The sequence below is a fragment of the Parasteatoda tepidariorum genome, chromosome 2, assembly GCF_982258835.1.
Source record: "Parasteatoda tepidariorum strain Cologne lab strain chromosome 2, Ptep-v5.0, whole genome shotgun sequence".
NCBI lineage: Eukaryota > Metazoa > Arthropoda > Arachnida > Araneae > Theridiidae > Parasteatoda > Parasteatoda tepidariorum.
In genome coordinates this window covers 61,678,148-61,696,615 of record NC_141756.1, presented here as the reverse complement: position 1 = coordinate 61,696,615, position 18,468 = coordinate 61,678,148, and the positions used below count along the sequence as shown (strand labels likewise).

The following is an 18,468-nucleotide window of genomic DNA, read 5'->3' as shown; positions in this document are numbered from 1 at the left end:
ATAATTTTTTAAATTGTAATATTGATTCCAAAAAAGCGTATTTTAAACACTTCCTAGATATAAGATTATATCCTTCATTATCTTTAATTCTCTCGAGACTGCTTTGAATTTTTTCTTGATAATTTGAATGAGGTAGATTCTAAATTATAATCTAAGGTTATATACTGAATGACCATGTTAATATAACCATACAATTATAACCTCAATGTTTCGTTCGATCACTTTCTTCCTAGAGAATAGGAAAGACACGATTCTTCTTGATGCTTTAAAACGCCTTTTGTGGCATGTTTATATCGTTTTCTAAAAGTCTCAGACTAGATCTAAGTGATGGATTACATAAATGCTCAAGGGACCGTAGTAGCTCAGAAGATAGAGCGTTCGCCTTACAATGAGGTAAACCGGGTTCGAATCCTAGCTATGTCTGATAGATCCGAATTCCGCATCAGGCTCACTCCGGCCACAGTGCTGTCAAAAATTATCCTCAGTGGTAGACGAAACATGGGTTAGAGTACCTTTGTCATCAGGATAACCGCGAGAGGCTTTCGTGGTCTTCCTCAGCATGCAACACAAATTTAGTTCCATGTAAAAATCCTCCCTAAGGCAAATTTCTACCAATACTTGATCCAAGAGTTCCCTTGTCTTCTCAATTGGGTTCGAAATTACAAGGTTGAACAGAGGTACAGAGTTGAATATTGGTAGTAGTGAACTCCGTCAGCTGCTCAACGACGGTTATAAAATAAAAACTAAAATAAATGTTTACTAAAATTGAAATCTGGGAATTGTAGGAACAATGCAACGTAGTCATAATTCCGTCATATTCCTCAAACTAATCTTTTACAGTTCTAGGAATATCCATTACAAGTTCTAAGACGAATATACTTTTACAGTTCTAGGAATATCCTTGCTAAAAATACCTTTCATCAATAGAATAAATCGTCAGTATTTCTGGATCTTCTTTGTCAACAACAATATTTAAGCTGTGTGCTATTTTCAAACTATTAGGAATCGGAAATAAAAGTCCCTAAGCATCATACCACCCATTAGTGTCAACACCATAAAGCAATGGGTCATTGCTCCATAGGTGGTTTTAACAAAGCGGCAACATATTATATAAATTATTGGAAATCTAGTTTTCGAAATTAAGTACTTAATTTTAGAAAATCCAAATAATAGGTAGTCCTTTTAACTTTGTTATGAACAGAAGATGAAAGGAAATCTTATAAAATATTGGGAAATCAGGTAGAGTAACAATTAAATTTCATTTGAAATATTTACCTGTAAACACATATATCTTAGAGGATCAGTACATATTTCATTTTGTAAGCACAATAAATAATTCCAAGTAAGCAGATTTAAAGAAAATGTAACAAATAGGAGTAGGATTGTTTTCTGTTGCTGTTGTCCTTATCGCTTAAAATATTAAGAGAAATTGAGAACGGGTATAAGAAATAAAATGAAAAAAAAAAATTACAGGGAAAAATCACTTATGCACCATTTAGGTTCGCAAAATTCTTACTTCAACTAATTTAAGTATTAAATGCTGACTAATTAATAATATGTAATGCTTACAATCTTTAGATATTGATATAAAATTTTTTCGTTCTTCGACTGAGTCATATTACTTTAAATACTCTCTTCTCTGTTTGATATTACATTGTAAAAGGTGGATACCTAAATTCACGAAAATTGATTGGTTTTTGACTAAACTGTTTCCTGGGAAACGCAACGATCAACTTTTTTTTTTATAAATTGAGGAAATTTCTATGTTTACTTGCTTGAAAATACGAATTTTTGGATCTGGACCAAAATTGTAGTGGAATTCATAAATTAAGTCATAGTCATACAGGAGTCAGGAAGCAATTACACTAAACGCTAAATATGCACGTTATAACAATCAACATACCATGATTGGTTAAAAGACCAGATATTGTATGTCGTATTGTATTGTATAGTAAAGTGCTGGTATGTATAGTGTTAAAAAAATTCGTGGATAAATGAATGTGTGAATAATATTCGTGAATAAATGAATTGTGGTTGATAATGCATTAAATAAGTCAGGAGTACAGAAATGAAGGCTACATTTCAACTCTTCAAAATATTTCTCTCTATAGAGATGAAATATTTGCTTCTGGCTCTTGTGATCTGGACTCGAATCCTTGTTATGGCTATTGATTGATACATTGTTCTAATTCGTAGTACAGTTTACGCTTTGGTTTGGTTTGCTAATGCTTTTTTAATAAGAAAACTACAATAGTTTTCTGCAAAAACGAATTTTTGCTATTGTTCAAATTTAAAATTACATTTTTTTTGAAAAATCTCACCGTATTCTTTTCTTTCAATTCCTAATCACTTCATTTCTAACTTTTAAGTATTAATGAAAAGAAAGATATACGATGCATATTGGCAAAGTCTTAAGAACTTTTAATACCAGCTGCTTTATAATAACAAAATAACCTGAAAAATGTAAAAATCTCTCAAAAAATACAATAAACATCATTTATTTCAACACTTTAAAAAGTTCCTCATCAATTTACGGTAAAAAAAGTTCCAGTACTTAGGGCACATCATCCGTAATATCCATTTTGACTGTAAAATATTATATCGTAATTTTTACAGTAATATTTATTTAATGACAGTAATTGAATTATTTTACAGTAAATACAGCTGTATAAATTACGGTATACCTGATTGTTTGTTCCATAAAATGTTACAATTAAAATAGATTTTACAGGAAAAATCATGGGCACTTTTTATCGTAATTTGATCCTGAATTTTTAACAGTGTAGAGACAATTTGATTATTTAGTTTACATTTATATTTTGATTGAATGCATTATTTAAACGACAGACTGCATCTAAGATTTTCTTTTAAAATAATGTGCACAGTAATAAAAAAAATATTACTTCCATTCATAAATTTTTATCTAGAAAATAATAGATCATTTCTTGCAGTGAAAAAAGAAATTATAATATAATGTCATAGAAACATTATGGAATACATAAATTAAATGAATCAATTATCAAGAAAAATCATCAGAGGAACACTTGAAAATTCTAAAAGTATTTAAAAACACAGTTCCATTACTTTTAAGAAGTGAAAAAAAGAGCAATGCAACTTTCGAAAATAATGGGATATGATACACTTTTGAAACAACAAGGTACATTAAAGATTTCAAGAACAATATAATTATACAAATAGCTGTAATAATTTCTAAACAACTTCAGTAATAATCATTTACCAGATCATAATTTTATGCTTGGGAGAAAGAACTGCTCTAGTTAAAAGTGAAAGTAAAGTTTATTTGTTGGAATATATTTAGTTTATGGGAGTTAATTATACAAGCCACTAAGTGAATGTTTTATGTTGAAATTTATGTTGCTATTTAAAGGAAAAAATACAGTTGTTTTAATTGTTATATATTCTAGCTCACTAAGCTATTTTTAGAACAGAGACTAGTTATTGAACTTTCTTTTTAGGAAACGAAAGTACGTCTGTAATGTGAAATGTCTGTTAAATACTTAAACAAAATGCCAGTAAAAACTAATGAATAAACTTAAATTTTTGCTCTAAATTTTTTTCTTTGCTTAAATGATATTACAAATGAAGTAAATGAAATATCTTTAAGATGAAATCTAAACCAGTTTCTGATTGTCTAACAAAAAACACCATTAGATCATAGTACGACAGTTGAATGCTTTAATTAGATAAAACAATTACAGACGCTTGTTTTGAATAATAAGTATCTAGCTTAGTTAGAAAATTTTGTAGCGATTAAATTTTTTGTCGATAATATCATCTTATTTAATTTTTATTTTACCGTATTTAACTAAAACAGTCAAATAACCATAAAAAAAGTTAATATTCAAACAGTTAAGAGTGAAAAAAATGTTATGGAATGTTTTTCCCTAATAAAGCTTAACAACCAGAATTCCGTCTGCGACAACTAAGTTCACATTATGAAGCCATTTAGTTACGTGTAGCTTGGCACTGCCCCCATTCCTTGCATACATGAAGATTTTGCTGTGCCATGCACTTTTTAATTGGTGACCATGGGCTATTAGAATATGAAAATATCATTCACGCCTGACGCAACAACCATAGAGCTCCAATTCCCGTTTAAGTTTTTTTAATATGGCTATGCTAATAGTATGCTAGATGTAAATGGTTACAAAACTGTAAAATTTAGTTTTCGCGTTTTCTTAGCCGCACCAGTGGTTAATGGTTTCAAAACCGTAATAGTACAGAGATGTTCCTAACCATAAACTGTATTGTTAATAGAATGGACTGACAGTTGTCTGTTATTTTACTGTAATTTCATCATAGAAATTCTAATAGTATATATTATTAACTTATCATATTAAACACTATATTCATTTGTTAAATAATTCAAAGCTAGCATACTAAAAAAAAAACAGAATGCATCTTTTTTTTAAAAAAAATAATCAAAAATATTCAGACATCTGATGGTATAATAAGCAACTTCAAACCGGAATCATTAGGAAACCTGGAACCTCCTCGCGTAATTTTGCAAATACATTTGAATGTATTTTCAAAGTTGTAACCTCAATTCAATAGTCAGATAGATCAAATGAAATTCGTTCTAAGTATTCATAAGAATAGATATAATAATTAATAGAATAGATCATTTCAATAGACAATCGTTAATTAACTCTTTCACACATAGACTCTGTGGCTTTCTCCTTTACCATCACAATCGGGAGATCAAAGACTACAAGATTTCTCCCGAGAATTCCAGAGCACGATCTGCTGATCTCCCGAAATCATCCTCGACGAAATATGCATTCAAAAAGGATTTATTTAAGAACAGCTTAATTATAGAACGTATTTATTTGATCTTAGAATTCTCTATCAATTGCGTTGAGTTGTTACTTGTAGTTTTAAGAAGGGAAAATACAAAAATGGTATGTTGTTAGTTGTGAATATTTATAAATTATTTAAAATACCATTTTGAGAATTAGATAATTAATTTTAAAAATAATTTATTTAAGAAAATCTTAGATATATATCATAAATTCTTGGTTTGGGATTTCCTTACTGGTTGCTTCAAATTGTTGCGTGATGTTTTCAATGAGGGGAATTTTTTAAAATACATTGTTACTTTGAAATATATGTATTTATTAAAATGTTTTTAAATTTAAGTAAATAATTTTTCATAAATTTAAGCGAATTAAGCCAGAGAAATGTTTGGCAAAAGGAGTTTTAAGCAATATTTAATAAATATGTTTTAAAACATTTAGTATACAAGAATTATTTCGAAACTAGCGCAGTATGAATTGTCTAGTAAAAAGCTTTTGCCTACTCTCTATATCACAAAGATATAAAAAAGTTGCACTTGTAAAAGGCAATTAGATCTTTTTCATTTAATATTTTCAAAAAACCTCAGTCAAAGTTTCCATTCCAAATATTTATTTTTATGTCATTAATGCTAGAGTTGTGGTAGTAGTACATTAAATATGAAAATTGAATAAGATGAACTTTTTCATAAATGGAGTTCTTCGATGATAATACCATACACTGATCAGTTCACTTATTCAGATTTTGCTTGTAAAATATATTATTTCTGTATAATGAAGAATTTTAATTCCTCAAAGAATTAGAAAGTTAGATGAAAAATTCTTCACTGTTTCCATTTAAAATATTTATCTGAAGATATTATATCTACCTAAACTAGCAAAACAAAATCCTGATCAAATTACGATAATAAGCACCGACACTCAGAGTGCCGGTACATCTTATCATCGAAAATCTTTTTAACCTAAGCATGTTACGAAGCAAAACAGTAATTTTTACAGCAACAATTAGTGTAAAATAATTAAATCTCATTAATTAAATAAATATTACCGTAAAAGTTGCGGTATAATATTTCGAGGTAAAAATAGGTTTTCCGGTAGAATGAATTTTTTAAATGATGCACAGAAACTGCTGGTATTTTATATCGTAATTAGATCTTGAAATTTTTACAGTGCAGGTATAAGTTTTAGGAAATGGATTCGATAGTATATTGATCATGTTCATGACCAACTCCAGAACTGGAGCAAAATATCTTCTTCGATAAGAGAAGTATCAGTTAGTGCCCAATAGCTGACTGATTAACCGTGGAAAGTTTCTGATGCATTCCAGAACTGACGAAAAATAACCGGGAATAACGCTGGCAGGATAACTGAAAAAAGTTTTTGATATACTCCATCACTGATGTAAAATGTCTACACCGAGTAGCTGATTGCGAGTTGTAGCTCAGTGGTTGGCAGGATAACTCTGGAAAAATTATAATGTGTTTCAAAGCAGATGCAAAATTATCTAGAATAAAAGAGACGCAAAATAAACTGGTATAACGCTGGCAGGATAACCGGAAATTTTTTTTGATAAACTCCATCACTGATGCAAAATATGTATACCGAGAAGCTGATTGCGAGTTATAGCTCAATGGTTGACATGGTAACTCTTTAAAAATTATAATGTGTTCCAAAACTGACGCAAAATTACCTAGAATAAAAGTGACGCAAAATTACCCTATAATTAAAGTGACGCAAAATAACCTCGAGTAACGATGATGCAAAATAACCTGGTATAACGCTGACAGGATAACAGTGAAAAATTTCTGTGATGTACTTTATCATTGACGCAAAAATTTCTGCAAAAATATCTGAAAAGCGGATTACAAGTTATAGCCCGATAGTTTGGTGGGACATCCTTGGGAAAATCTAACCTAAACCTAAAATAAATCTGACGTAAAATAACCTAGTATAACGCTGTCTCAAAATAACCTGAAATAACGATTACGGAATAACAGTATAAAGTTTCTGATTTGCGCCAAAACTGACGCAAGATGTCTACAATGATCATAAGTAGATTACGAATTATAGCCCAATAGATGACTGGATAAACTAGGAAAGCTTCTAATGTAATCCTTTATGGGTAAATCAAAGCAAATCTTTCTCACACAAAAATTTTTGTCCAGGAGAAATTTGACATTTTTCTTGACTTCTATGTTGCCCTGTCTTCTATGTTGTATTCAAAATTACGAGTTAAAATGTTGTTAATGCATCGATTGTTTTAAATTATTCATTTATGTCGATTGAATATTCGTCATCGGAAACAAAATTAAATATTTTATTTATAATTATAAATTTAATTGTTGTTCCTTTCATTAATATATATTATTTAATAAAAATATCTGCTTATAGGTAAAAAGTTTGTCTAGACAATCGTATAAACTTCCGGATAAAACTAATAGATTAGATTTTGCATGTTTAAACTCAAACTCTTATTTCTAAACAAATTTCTTCAATTCTCTTCGAACAAATATTCTTTTACTTTAAATTTACAAACAGTAATAGAATTAGTTAACTTTTTACAAAATTAAATTATGTTGCGAAGTTGTTCATTCCTTATATTTGCAGGATATAAGTAAAGTTTAATTAAATTGATTTAGAGAGATCAAATTCATTTTATTTGTAGCATAATATTCAAACGAGGAAAAAAAGTTTACCTCGAAGATGGAATTGGATTGAATCGTCGAAAATACATTGAAGTAATAATAATTTTTCCGCCAATTAATTTTTCTGTTCACTCTACAAATGGGTTTAATTTATTATTCAAACATTTAGATTGCATTATTATTAATTAATATTTTTGCAGAATAAACAGAAATGTAATAAATATTTTCCATTCAAAGTTTTTAAACAGTTATTAAACTTTTGTTCACAAAGACGTGAAATAACGGAGAATTAATTACTTTATTTTTTTAATCAATGAAATTGTTTAAACGAGATTATTTTGCCAAAACTTATTAAAAATCGATTTTTTTTAAAATTCTAACTATTAGAAATTTTGGCCTTCTGATAGGTTCGCTTCTCAAATTGTATGTCACAGTTATTACGTGCTCATCAAAAGGTTATTAATATTAAAGTTTTAAGGCCAGCTAAGGAACCTAACCTAATATTTAATCAATATAAGTTTAGATTTAAGTATCTTAAAACTAAAGGTATGATTTATGCTTATGCTTTTTATCATGACTTATGACTAATGCTTTTTATGTTCTTGAAAATCAAACATCTTAATTACCGAATTACTTTACAATGACAGATGATTTAAAAAAATGATCAAAGAAAAGGAGAGATAATTTTTTGATGCGTTTTGCTTTGGAAACCAAATACTTTTTTCTTCACTATATTCTAAAATTAATTATAAAACATTAACGAATGGAACTTTCTGGATAAATATTATGAAACTGTATTTTTTAAAATAACCACATTTGATGGAACAATTTTTAGCAGTTTGAGAAAAAAATTGCAATAGAGTGTGTAATTATTTCAGCTTTAGTAATATGAGATGAAACAGAAAATTTTCCTTTTAGATAGTAGCTGATGTTAAACTTTTAAGTAGTATCAAAGCTTTAATTGCCACATAGACTGGTACGACAAACACGAATTTTTCAATGTTCATTCAATGTTTACTCTTACGACTCTTTTTGCGTCATCTATGATCAAATCTTAAATATATTGTAATTTGCATTGAATTTAAAAGTTAAAAAAATTTCATACATTATCAGAATGTTACATTTTAAAATAACATCTCAGAAACATTTTTGAGAAAAAATACTATGAATACTATGATGAAAAATTTTCTCGAGGGCTATTTTCGAAATATAAATCCATAGATTTGTAAGTAGTTGAGCTTAATAAAAATAAAATGATTCATTATATGCAAGTAAAATTACATCAAGCATACATAACTTCATCTTTTATACAGAATTATAATATTAATTTTAGGAACATTAAAAACTAACGATTTTTCATATCAGAAATGTACTTAATACAAGTAAAGAAAATATTTATTATACGGAAACTAGATTAAAAACCAGTGCCATTAATCATAATTTTTTTACTGCGAACGATAGAGCAAATATATGAAATATTATAGCCAAGAACAATTCATTGCACAATACTACACTAAATAAACATCCAACTCCACTATTATTGTATTACAAGAGTAAGTTTCCTTTTTTTAAAAATTCAAATTTAATTCAATCAAACTAATAAATTCTTATTTAATTTTATGTTTCAATTCGTGAGCATTCTATTAGTAAATTATATTAGTAAAATTTTACATTACATAAATTTTACAAAATATTTTACTTACATAATTTTACATTAACTAAACAATTTTTGATTTCTCAATTATAAACAACACAACATAAACATCCGGATCAAATTACGGTATAATCAACTGGTACTTTGGGTGCATAATCCGTAAAATCCATTCAATTTTTACCCTGATTTATACAGTAATATTTATTTAATTAGAGTGATCTGTGATTTTACTAAAAGATTTACAGTATGTCAGATTTTTGTTGTTTTAAAACATGTTTGGGTAAAAATGGATTTCATGGTAAAAAAGTTCCGGTACATTTTATAGTAAATTGATCCGAAATTTTTTAAAACGAAACAAATTTTTTTTACAATGAATGAAATTAACGAAATTTTAACCAAACTGTTTTACAATATGTGCATTTAAAAGTAATACTCAATTTATATAAAAAAAACTTTTTTAGTTCAATTGAAATTATTAAAGAAATTGAGTTTACCTAAAAATAGTCTAAATAAATCCTGAACTTTCAAGTATATTGGGGCTCTTTTCACAATTTCAAGATTCTATTAAATTTTAGAAAAGTTCTGCATTTAACTTAAGTTAAAATGAAATAAAAACGTTTGAAACTTTATCAAGTAACTCTAAATAGATTTTTTTTAAATAGGAATACTTAAATGACTATAATACATTTATTTACAGAACTTATCTTTTTAAAATAAACTTTTATTTGTTTAATTCAATAAGTATAATTTGATTTTTCGAGTAAAGTAAATACAGTTTTTGATATCTAGAAATTGAAAATAATATTCTGAGATGCGATAAAAATATTCTTAAAAAATCTCAAGATCTTGTTTATTTTTCTTTACTCATTATAGAAAAAACTGCTTAGTTGCTTTGAGATAACCTTATATTTCATTAGTAATAACAACAACAAAAATATTACGTGAAAAAAATTCTAGTATGAAGTATTTTTATGACGCTAAAAAACTTTTTTTTTATGAAATAAAAGTAATGGAACTAATAATAACTTAAATATATTTATAAATTGATAATGCAATATGAGAAATTAAGTAGAGGCTTTTCTAGACTCAATTAATATTCATTTTTTAAGGCATAATTTGATTTATCACAGTTATTTTAAGAATCAATCAACTCAGAAAAATAAATAACGCTAAAAAACGTATTTGATATATTAATTTTGCAGCATCAGTATTGCTTTATCAGGCCAAAAACACATAAATAACTACTTTTTTTGAAACCGCAATAAAGACAAACATCGAAAATTTGTTTCTCAAGGCAATTGTTGTACTCAAAGCAATTTCAAGTATTGCTTCTTTACATTCCTGTTCTGCTATTAAAACTTCAGGACCCCTTTTTTCAACAATAAAAAAGCAATTAAACATATTTATAAGACTTTATCTAGAAACCAATTATCAAATTATGGTTTAAATTTTAAAGATTTAAAAATTCATGAAACAAGTAAAGATGGAGATAGAAATAAAATCAATAGTAATATATTATGGTTTTGGTAAAATATTTTTGTTTACTGTGTTATTTACTCAGCTTCTATTGGTTCTGCTTTTAATTGTTGCAGTATGCAGGAAACCTGATAAGTTAATCAGGGTAGTAAGACAAAAATTAATTGTCTCATAACAGACGCATATAGATCTTGAATAAACAGATTAAATTAGTTTCGGTAAATAAGTAAATAAGACAAGACCTTCAAGCAAAAACTGTCTACTTAAAAAAATACGTTTTTTGTTCGAAAAGTAGTTGCTAGTGTGACGAAAACGATTTGCGCGTTTTTCACTCTTTAGGTGCCAATGAATGTCGTGCAAACAATGATTAAAGAATGAAAACTGGTCGATTGCCTCTCCATTTGATCCATTTATGAAAGATACACAAAGGAACCGATCACAGCATTGCCCGTCTAGTGTAAGACTGGGGAGATGCTTAAACTACAGTAGAGAGCTGCTTTGTCTCAGGATATAAATAGTTTGCCTCCCTATGAGTTGCCCCTGGTTCGAATCCCAGCTTTGATTGGTTGGTACAAATTCTGCTCCCGGCTTGCACCGACCACAGTGAGGATTTAAAATATTCTCAGTGGTAGACGGACAATTGGTTAGACAATAGGCTTTTGTACATTTTCCTTCCCGTGTAACGCAAATGGGGTTTAGGTCCATCAAAAAGTTCTACACGTAAACCAGCTTGTCAAAATACTTGCTCCAGAAGTCCCTTTGTCTTCTGGGTAAGGTTCCAATTTACAAGGCTGTGGAGTTGAACATTGATAGTCGTAAATTCAAAGTTGGGCAGGTTGTTCAACGCCTTTTGGAAAACAAAATAATAATAAAAAAAACTACAGCAGACAATCCATTTAAAATTTTCATTACATATTCATGCTGTAAAAAATTGCATCCTTTAACAAAAATTCTTTTTAATTTTGCAGTTAAATTGCCTTTTACGATACAGATTATGATGCAAATCAAGAGTAAAATTTTATTGAATAGTTAAATAATTGAATATTTGCTAGAGTTTTAATAGTTTAAAGTTTCATTTCATTTTGCGAGTTACTTATAATAAGTTAAGGCATTTTACTTCAAACTTATAAAACACACCCATAACGTAATTTAAATTAACATACTAGGCCCAAGTGACCTTTTTAAATTAATCACGCCAATACTTCGAAGAAAACTTACGCTCCCTTTTCACTTTAAACTACCAGTTGAAAGAGCTTTAATAAAACAAAACAAGACACACTTAGTTTAAACAACTGTGCGCATTAATTTATTTGCGATCGATTATTTTTCTGTCAATTAACGGAAACAAGTTGGATGCGAATTTAACAACATTTTGAGCTTTGAAATTAAAATGCAAATAAACTAAGATTCCCAAGTGAGTAAAGTAGAAAAAAATATATAAAAAATTAGTATATTTTAATTGTTTTAAAAATGTGTAATTAGTTTTTCTTAGTCCACAAAACAATATAATAATTGCATAAATAAAGTTTTGTATACATTTGGATAAGATATTGTATAAAAATTTGTTTAGCTGAAAATTTTGATTCTTCATTTTTAAAAACATATATATATATAACAATAAATATTCTTCTAGTATATGCATTAATTCAAAGGAGCTCGAAGGCTGCTATTTTAGTTCTATGTTTAATTTTAATTTTATTTTTTAAATATGCATTATACAGAAATGAGAATAAAATTAAAACTTGCACTCTATAGTCATAGTCTCGTAGTCATTTTTTTTAATAAGGTAACTTTAATGCTAACTAAGCTAATTTTGATTTCAACTGATACTTATATACTCTAAATACTCACTAAATTACGAAAAATAATTATTTAAAAAAATCAATATTGCAAAAAAAAAAAAAAATTAAAAAATAAATATAAATGAACAAATTATTTTTATTGTTAAATTTCAAGGCATTAAATCGTCATAAACAATAAATTTCACGAGAACAGTTATTAGTGTTGGGGTCATTGTGGGAATGGTCCTGAAGAAAATGACATTTTGCTTGCAAAAAGATATTAACAAAGAGCAATAGTTTATTGCTGTTATAATAATAGCGCTAATATAATCGTTACATTTGGACACGCATCAAAACACACGATTCCTTTTTTCTAAAAATCTTTCGCTGCCTGAAATATCGATTATCTTGTGCTGCCATCTGTTGATTATATTATCAAGTAACCTTTCGATTGAGCATCGATTTTCTTTTTAATAATTTATAATTATTTTTAAAACTTTTTTTTAGTAGCTTAAAATCAATTATCAACTCGGACATCATAAATTGACATTTTTTGTTTAAAAAAATATTTAAAATAGTTTTTGAAATTTTTTTTAATGTTTAAAATTTCTGTCATTAGACAGAATTACAATTTAACTCAAAATTTTTTGTGAATTTAATTTAAACTTTACAGACAAAGCTTAAATTTCAGACCGTGTTATTGCTTAAACCTTAGAGAACGGCTCAGTTTAGAATAATCATTGCACTTATTATAAGTATAGGCAAAAAACATTACATTTACGTTTCACGGAAGTAATAAATTTAGCCAAAAATATTACACTTTCTCAGACCTATTTCAGCAAAGTAGTATCATGAAAGGTTCACTTTGGCTGGCATTAACAGATTATTGGTAGTTATTTTAAAGTTGTTCTTGAAATTTAATACTTTGATTATAGTAGGAATATTTGAGAAATATTTCGACAAAGAAACATTTCTAAAATGGGCCAAACTTAACAGAATTATCTCAACATAGCAGAATATTTCAAAAATAATTCAGTGCAGTAATGTGTATTTCCAGGATTGAAACATTTTTGAATCTGATGTGTAAAACATTTTCCCCTTCTGAAATGTAATTTAATTACTTTGTGAATTATATGTAGATGTAGTTAATTATTTTATATTTTTACACTAAATAACTTTATACTAAATACTAAATTCATGCGGAATATATTCAAATATTTTTTTTATATTTAAAATTTTAATCATTCTATTCATACACATAGATATCTTATAACATGTCGGTAAAATTCCTTTAACTAGAATTTTTCTCATTATTAAATAATTATTTATTTAACTATTGCACAGTTTATTTCAGATCCTCTTAATTTTAATTATTCTTCAATCGACTTTTTATAACTAATTTAATCGATTCATTTTACAAGAATGTGATTTTTAAATAAATCATAATACATTATTATAATTTTTGTTGAAATCTTATATTGGTATTATAATATTGTGTTACCATTGTTATTATATACTGACATAAGCAAGTCTATCCTAACCTACGCATTAATCATTGCAAATTAATTAACATTTCTCATTTGTCTATCTTGTACACTTGCGATTTATTGCACAAATTTATTTACAAACAGCTTACTTCGAAGCGTTCTTTGGTAGAGCGCGCCTGTATATTATTATTTTATACAATGAACTTGGACTCCAAAGTTAGTTTTAATAGTAACTCGAAAGGCTTTCAAATTTCATTCCGCATGAACTTTACCTTAGGGATGAATTTGAGTTTTCAAGATAAGATTTATTGAATGCTCAAGCCATATACCCAACAATGTTGCTAGAACTTTATGCGTGATAGCTACTTCTGGATAAATGTTCTAATGGGTGTTATAAAATGAATATATGCATGCAATTTTTCTGATCTTCGAATTTGACAGAAATTATACCGTGTATTAGTGCTCTATTTTATTATTGAAATTAAACCAATTTGGTTTTCAATTCGTTATTTCTTTTATGGTAAATTTTTACGGTGTGCTACTTATTTTAGGTAATATGCTTTTGTTATTTGTGTATGAACACATATTTTTGGAAATTTAATATACCACATCCCTACCAATATAAATCTTTACATTTGCTTCAGAAAACGCTATTTTTGTGGATTTTCCATCAAAATTTTAAGATTCCTTTCAGATTTTACTTTTTTGTTGTTGTTACAAATAGACTTCTATAGTATTTTTTGACTTTCCTTTAAAAATTCAGCAGACTTTTTGAATGCATTTCATAGTTATTTTAATCACTGAACATTTAAAATGTTTAAAGAATTTTTATGCTTTTCATAAATACAACGAATGAGCAAACATAATTTTTCATAGAATGTTCTTTCAGATGAAACAGATTTAAATATGGGAGAAACTAAGAAATAAAATTTTTGTAGAGTAAATTTTCGCAAATGTTGTATTTTTATCTATTATTGTTCTTTTCTATATAAAAAGAAATTAAATACTGAAATTTATAGGGAAGAAAATGGTGCTAACATTGTGCCCACTTTTATGAACTTATTTCGCATCCTCTTTCTTGCAGTATATTAAAATGCTGTATTACATTTTTTTTTACTATCAATATTCATTGACATGAGATAATATCAACCATTTTTAAATACTTTTACTAAGGAAACTAATTCCAACAGAAATTAGAAACTTTTAACACTTATAAATTGAAAAGAATATTATTTTATGTCGTAAACCTATAAAGCTACAATCATAAAATTTCTATATCAACCTTGTTTACAAGTTAAATGAAAATAACTTTATGAGGAGCTAACAGAAAAACAACGAAACTTCAACAATACACGTTTCCTTGAGGATAATCGTTCAGCTATTTAAGCAATTTTCGGCACGTCCTTTGAAGGATCAATTGAGCGTTTTGTTCCTTAATCGATATCAAGACACTGCAACCAAGTTTTATCCATGGAAAAAGAAAATGAGCAGACAACAGATGTCAGCAGGGTGCCTTCAGCAATACCCTTAATCCCCTCAGATACCAACTGTTTTCTTAATAAAAGGGGTTTAAAAGACCAAAGACAATGCGTCTTGTTTATGATTACACACATGGGGCAAGTACTGATCCACCTACCTTTTCTCTGTCTTTTTTTAGGACGTAGAGGTATGGGCTAATATTCTCTAATCCCCTCCATCCTGTTCTTTGACAACTTCTTAAAGATTAAAGCACTGCATACATTTGCTTTTAACAAGAATTTTTAGAGTACGCAAATAATTTAAACAATACTTAAACCCCGAGTACATACATCAGATTTAAAACCAACAATAACACTTTGTTTAAAGTTGATATTTATTCTACGCCAATGACATGCAATAAATGAGTGACTAAGTAATTTATGTCTTTATTTTTCAACTAGTTTTATTTATAATGGATGTAAGTTGCTCTTTTTAGTTTTAAACAAAATAATTGGTTCAATTAAAACTGATTTTACTATCTTTATATTTCAACACAGATTCCCATTCTAAGTAATTTTGATTTTATATACGGAGATAAAGTAGTTTACGCTTTCGGATTTTTATGACTCATTAAATGCTGAATTTCTACTTCCAGATACATAAAAAATATTGACCCTTATTACCTTTTCCTCATATCTTCATACTTTTTGAGGATTAAGATTGGTTTTTGTACTTCTTGTAAGTATAATAGAAAATTTTACAAAATAGTAAAAATCCATCTTATTTTTTAATAAATCTAAAAAAAAATCTTTGAATTTAAACTCTCGCTGCATAAAATTTATTATAATGGCATATTAATGCTATTCGGCATATACATTATAAAAAATTGATGTAACAAGTAACCGGTACTTTCGGTCCGTAAAATCCTTTTTACTGTGAAATCCATTTTTACTGTAAACTATTAAACGACATTAACAGTAACATTTATTTAGTTATGATTCAGTGATTTTACTGTGATTATTACTATAAAAATTATGGCACAGCATATTTTTTTTGTTCCTCAACATGTTCCGGTAAAAGTAGATCGGAAAATTTTTACAGTTTGAATTTGGTCATCGAATTTTATCAAGATGCCGTTTTTTTTCTTATAACTGTTTTAGTTCTGAAGTTAAGAGGCCGTGCAAGTAGATTGAAATGAATTATTGCTTATGTTTCCATCCAAGCATTTTGTAATATTCTTTTATAAATTTTCGCAGGTTATGAACTATTTGATGGGGAACACCCTCATGGACTTCATCCAGTGTTACGAAATGAAAACAAAGGATACTTGTCTCTACTAGAAGATCCATCATCAAGTGGAGTGCTGTCCTATGTTAGACCAGGACGGAGAATGCTAAAGCTTCCACAAACTCTTATTCCTTACCCCAGAACGGGTAGAGTTACTGACGAAGATTACGATTTTACTTACATACCAGATTATTCTTGGAGCACTAGCCAAGAGACAGATCTCCTTGACAGCGTACCTAAATTCACAGCAAGGCTTGGTCGAAAAAAGCGATCCCTAAGTGACGACGATTCTGAACACAATGGGAAAAAAGAAAGCCAAAATAGGCATGAGTTAGCCAAAGCAATTCTTGACGAATTTGAGGAGTTTGAGCCAGATTATTACTTCAGGCAAAGCCGACGACCCAGTAGCCGAAGCCGAAATTCTTTTGTACCTCGAGTTGGCAAAAGGGTATCGAATGAAGATTATGAGGAACCTGAAGACAAACGTGCTGCTGCATTTACACCAAGAATAGGCAGGGCTGCTCTCATTCCAAGAATCGGCAGGAACGACCCAAGATTCAAAGTTAAAAGCAGAGGAGCTTTCATTCCACGAATTGGAAGACGAGCTTCTTTGATGCCCCGGATTGGCAAATCACAAGAACACCATGGCGAAAGCGAAATCAATTAAAATCAATTTATTAAAAATTTAAGATTTTACATTTTATGAACAGTAAATTGTGTTTTAGCTCAGATGTTCACAAATTTCCTTACTTATGTACTAAATGTTTTATACAGCATGGGGAAGAAATATAATTTTATTGGAATTCCAATAAGTCACGAAAGCATGTATAATGCTGTAATAATGAAAAATAAAGCCAAAAATATCTATGTTTCCTAAATTCTTTAGTTTTCTTTACGCTCTTTTTTCTTGTGATTTATCAGAACGGAGTATCTGTTCAGCCGTTTCAATAAATCATATATATATCGAATATATCATAATCAATAAACTCATATCGCTATTGAAGCAAGCTTCGTCCGATTTTTAATTTTGATAATCATGGCGGTCACTTTTGCAGTAGGATCACGTATTTTTTCTTATGACTAATTAGAAAAAGCTAGCTCTAAATTAAGATACTCTATTCTGATGTTTTTTTGTCTGTTTAAGATTAAGTGTCACTGCTCGGTATTACACATTATGAATTGATGTTTATAAAAGGTTAGGGACTAAAAGTTAACGATACTGCTCAAATCGGTTGATTAACGTTATCGCTATCGTGCCGATCCCAGAAATTGGTTCAATAACAAACGAGCTTCTGCTTGGATTAGTTAATATAAAGTGGCGCTATTGTCAAAAATCTGGAGAATATCGGACGAAATATTTTACCGAAGAACGGTTTAATGCTTTATCAAAAACTACTTTTCGACAAATTAAAATGCACTACTTTTAAAAACACCAAGAATATTAATTTAAATAATAAATTATACGACAAATAATATTATAATTATCAAACCTTTGTCCAAAAGTATAACATTACAAGTTTTATATAGATCATCATCATATATCACTTATTCAGAAATAGTTTGAACTGTTTAGAAAACATATCATATAAGAAATATGCATTTACTTTTGTAAAATAATAGCTAGATGCGCATTCCTCTTGTAGGATGACTAGAAAAAGAAAATAATCAATAAATCATCACTGAGAGCATACGAAATCATGCAAAAAATTTAAATGCAATAAACAATTATTAAAGGTAAAGAAATTCCAATTATTTACTTATTTATTATTATTTGTTGCCCTTCACGGTTGCTTTACGTTTATAATTAAGAAAAAAATTATTTTAGCATATTATCCTATTAAAATTATAATCAACTTTATTTAAGAT

At 28.2% G+C, this 18,468-nt stretch overlaps 1 protein-coding gene across 1 annotated transcript in view; it reads left to right on the top strand.

The window, feature by feature from the left end:
* The window catches only part of LOC107441427 (uncharacterized), a 34,597-nt gene extending 17,117 nt beyond the window's left edge, over window positions 1-17,480 (top strand). The window contains exon 2 of the mRNA XM_016054683.3: window positions 16,572-17,480. Within this exon, the coding sequence (XP_015910169.1) occupies window positions 16,572-17,269 (698 nt within the window). The 3' untranslated portion in view covers window positions 17,270-17,480. The remainder of the gene's footprint in view (window positions 1-16,571) is intronic.
* The last annotated feature ends 988 nt before the right edge of the window (window positions 17,481-18,468 follow it).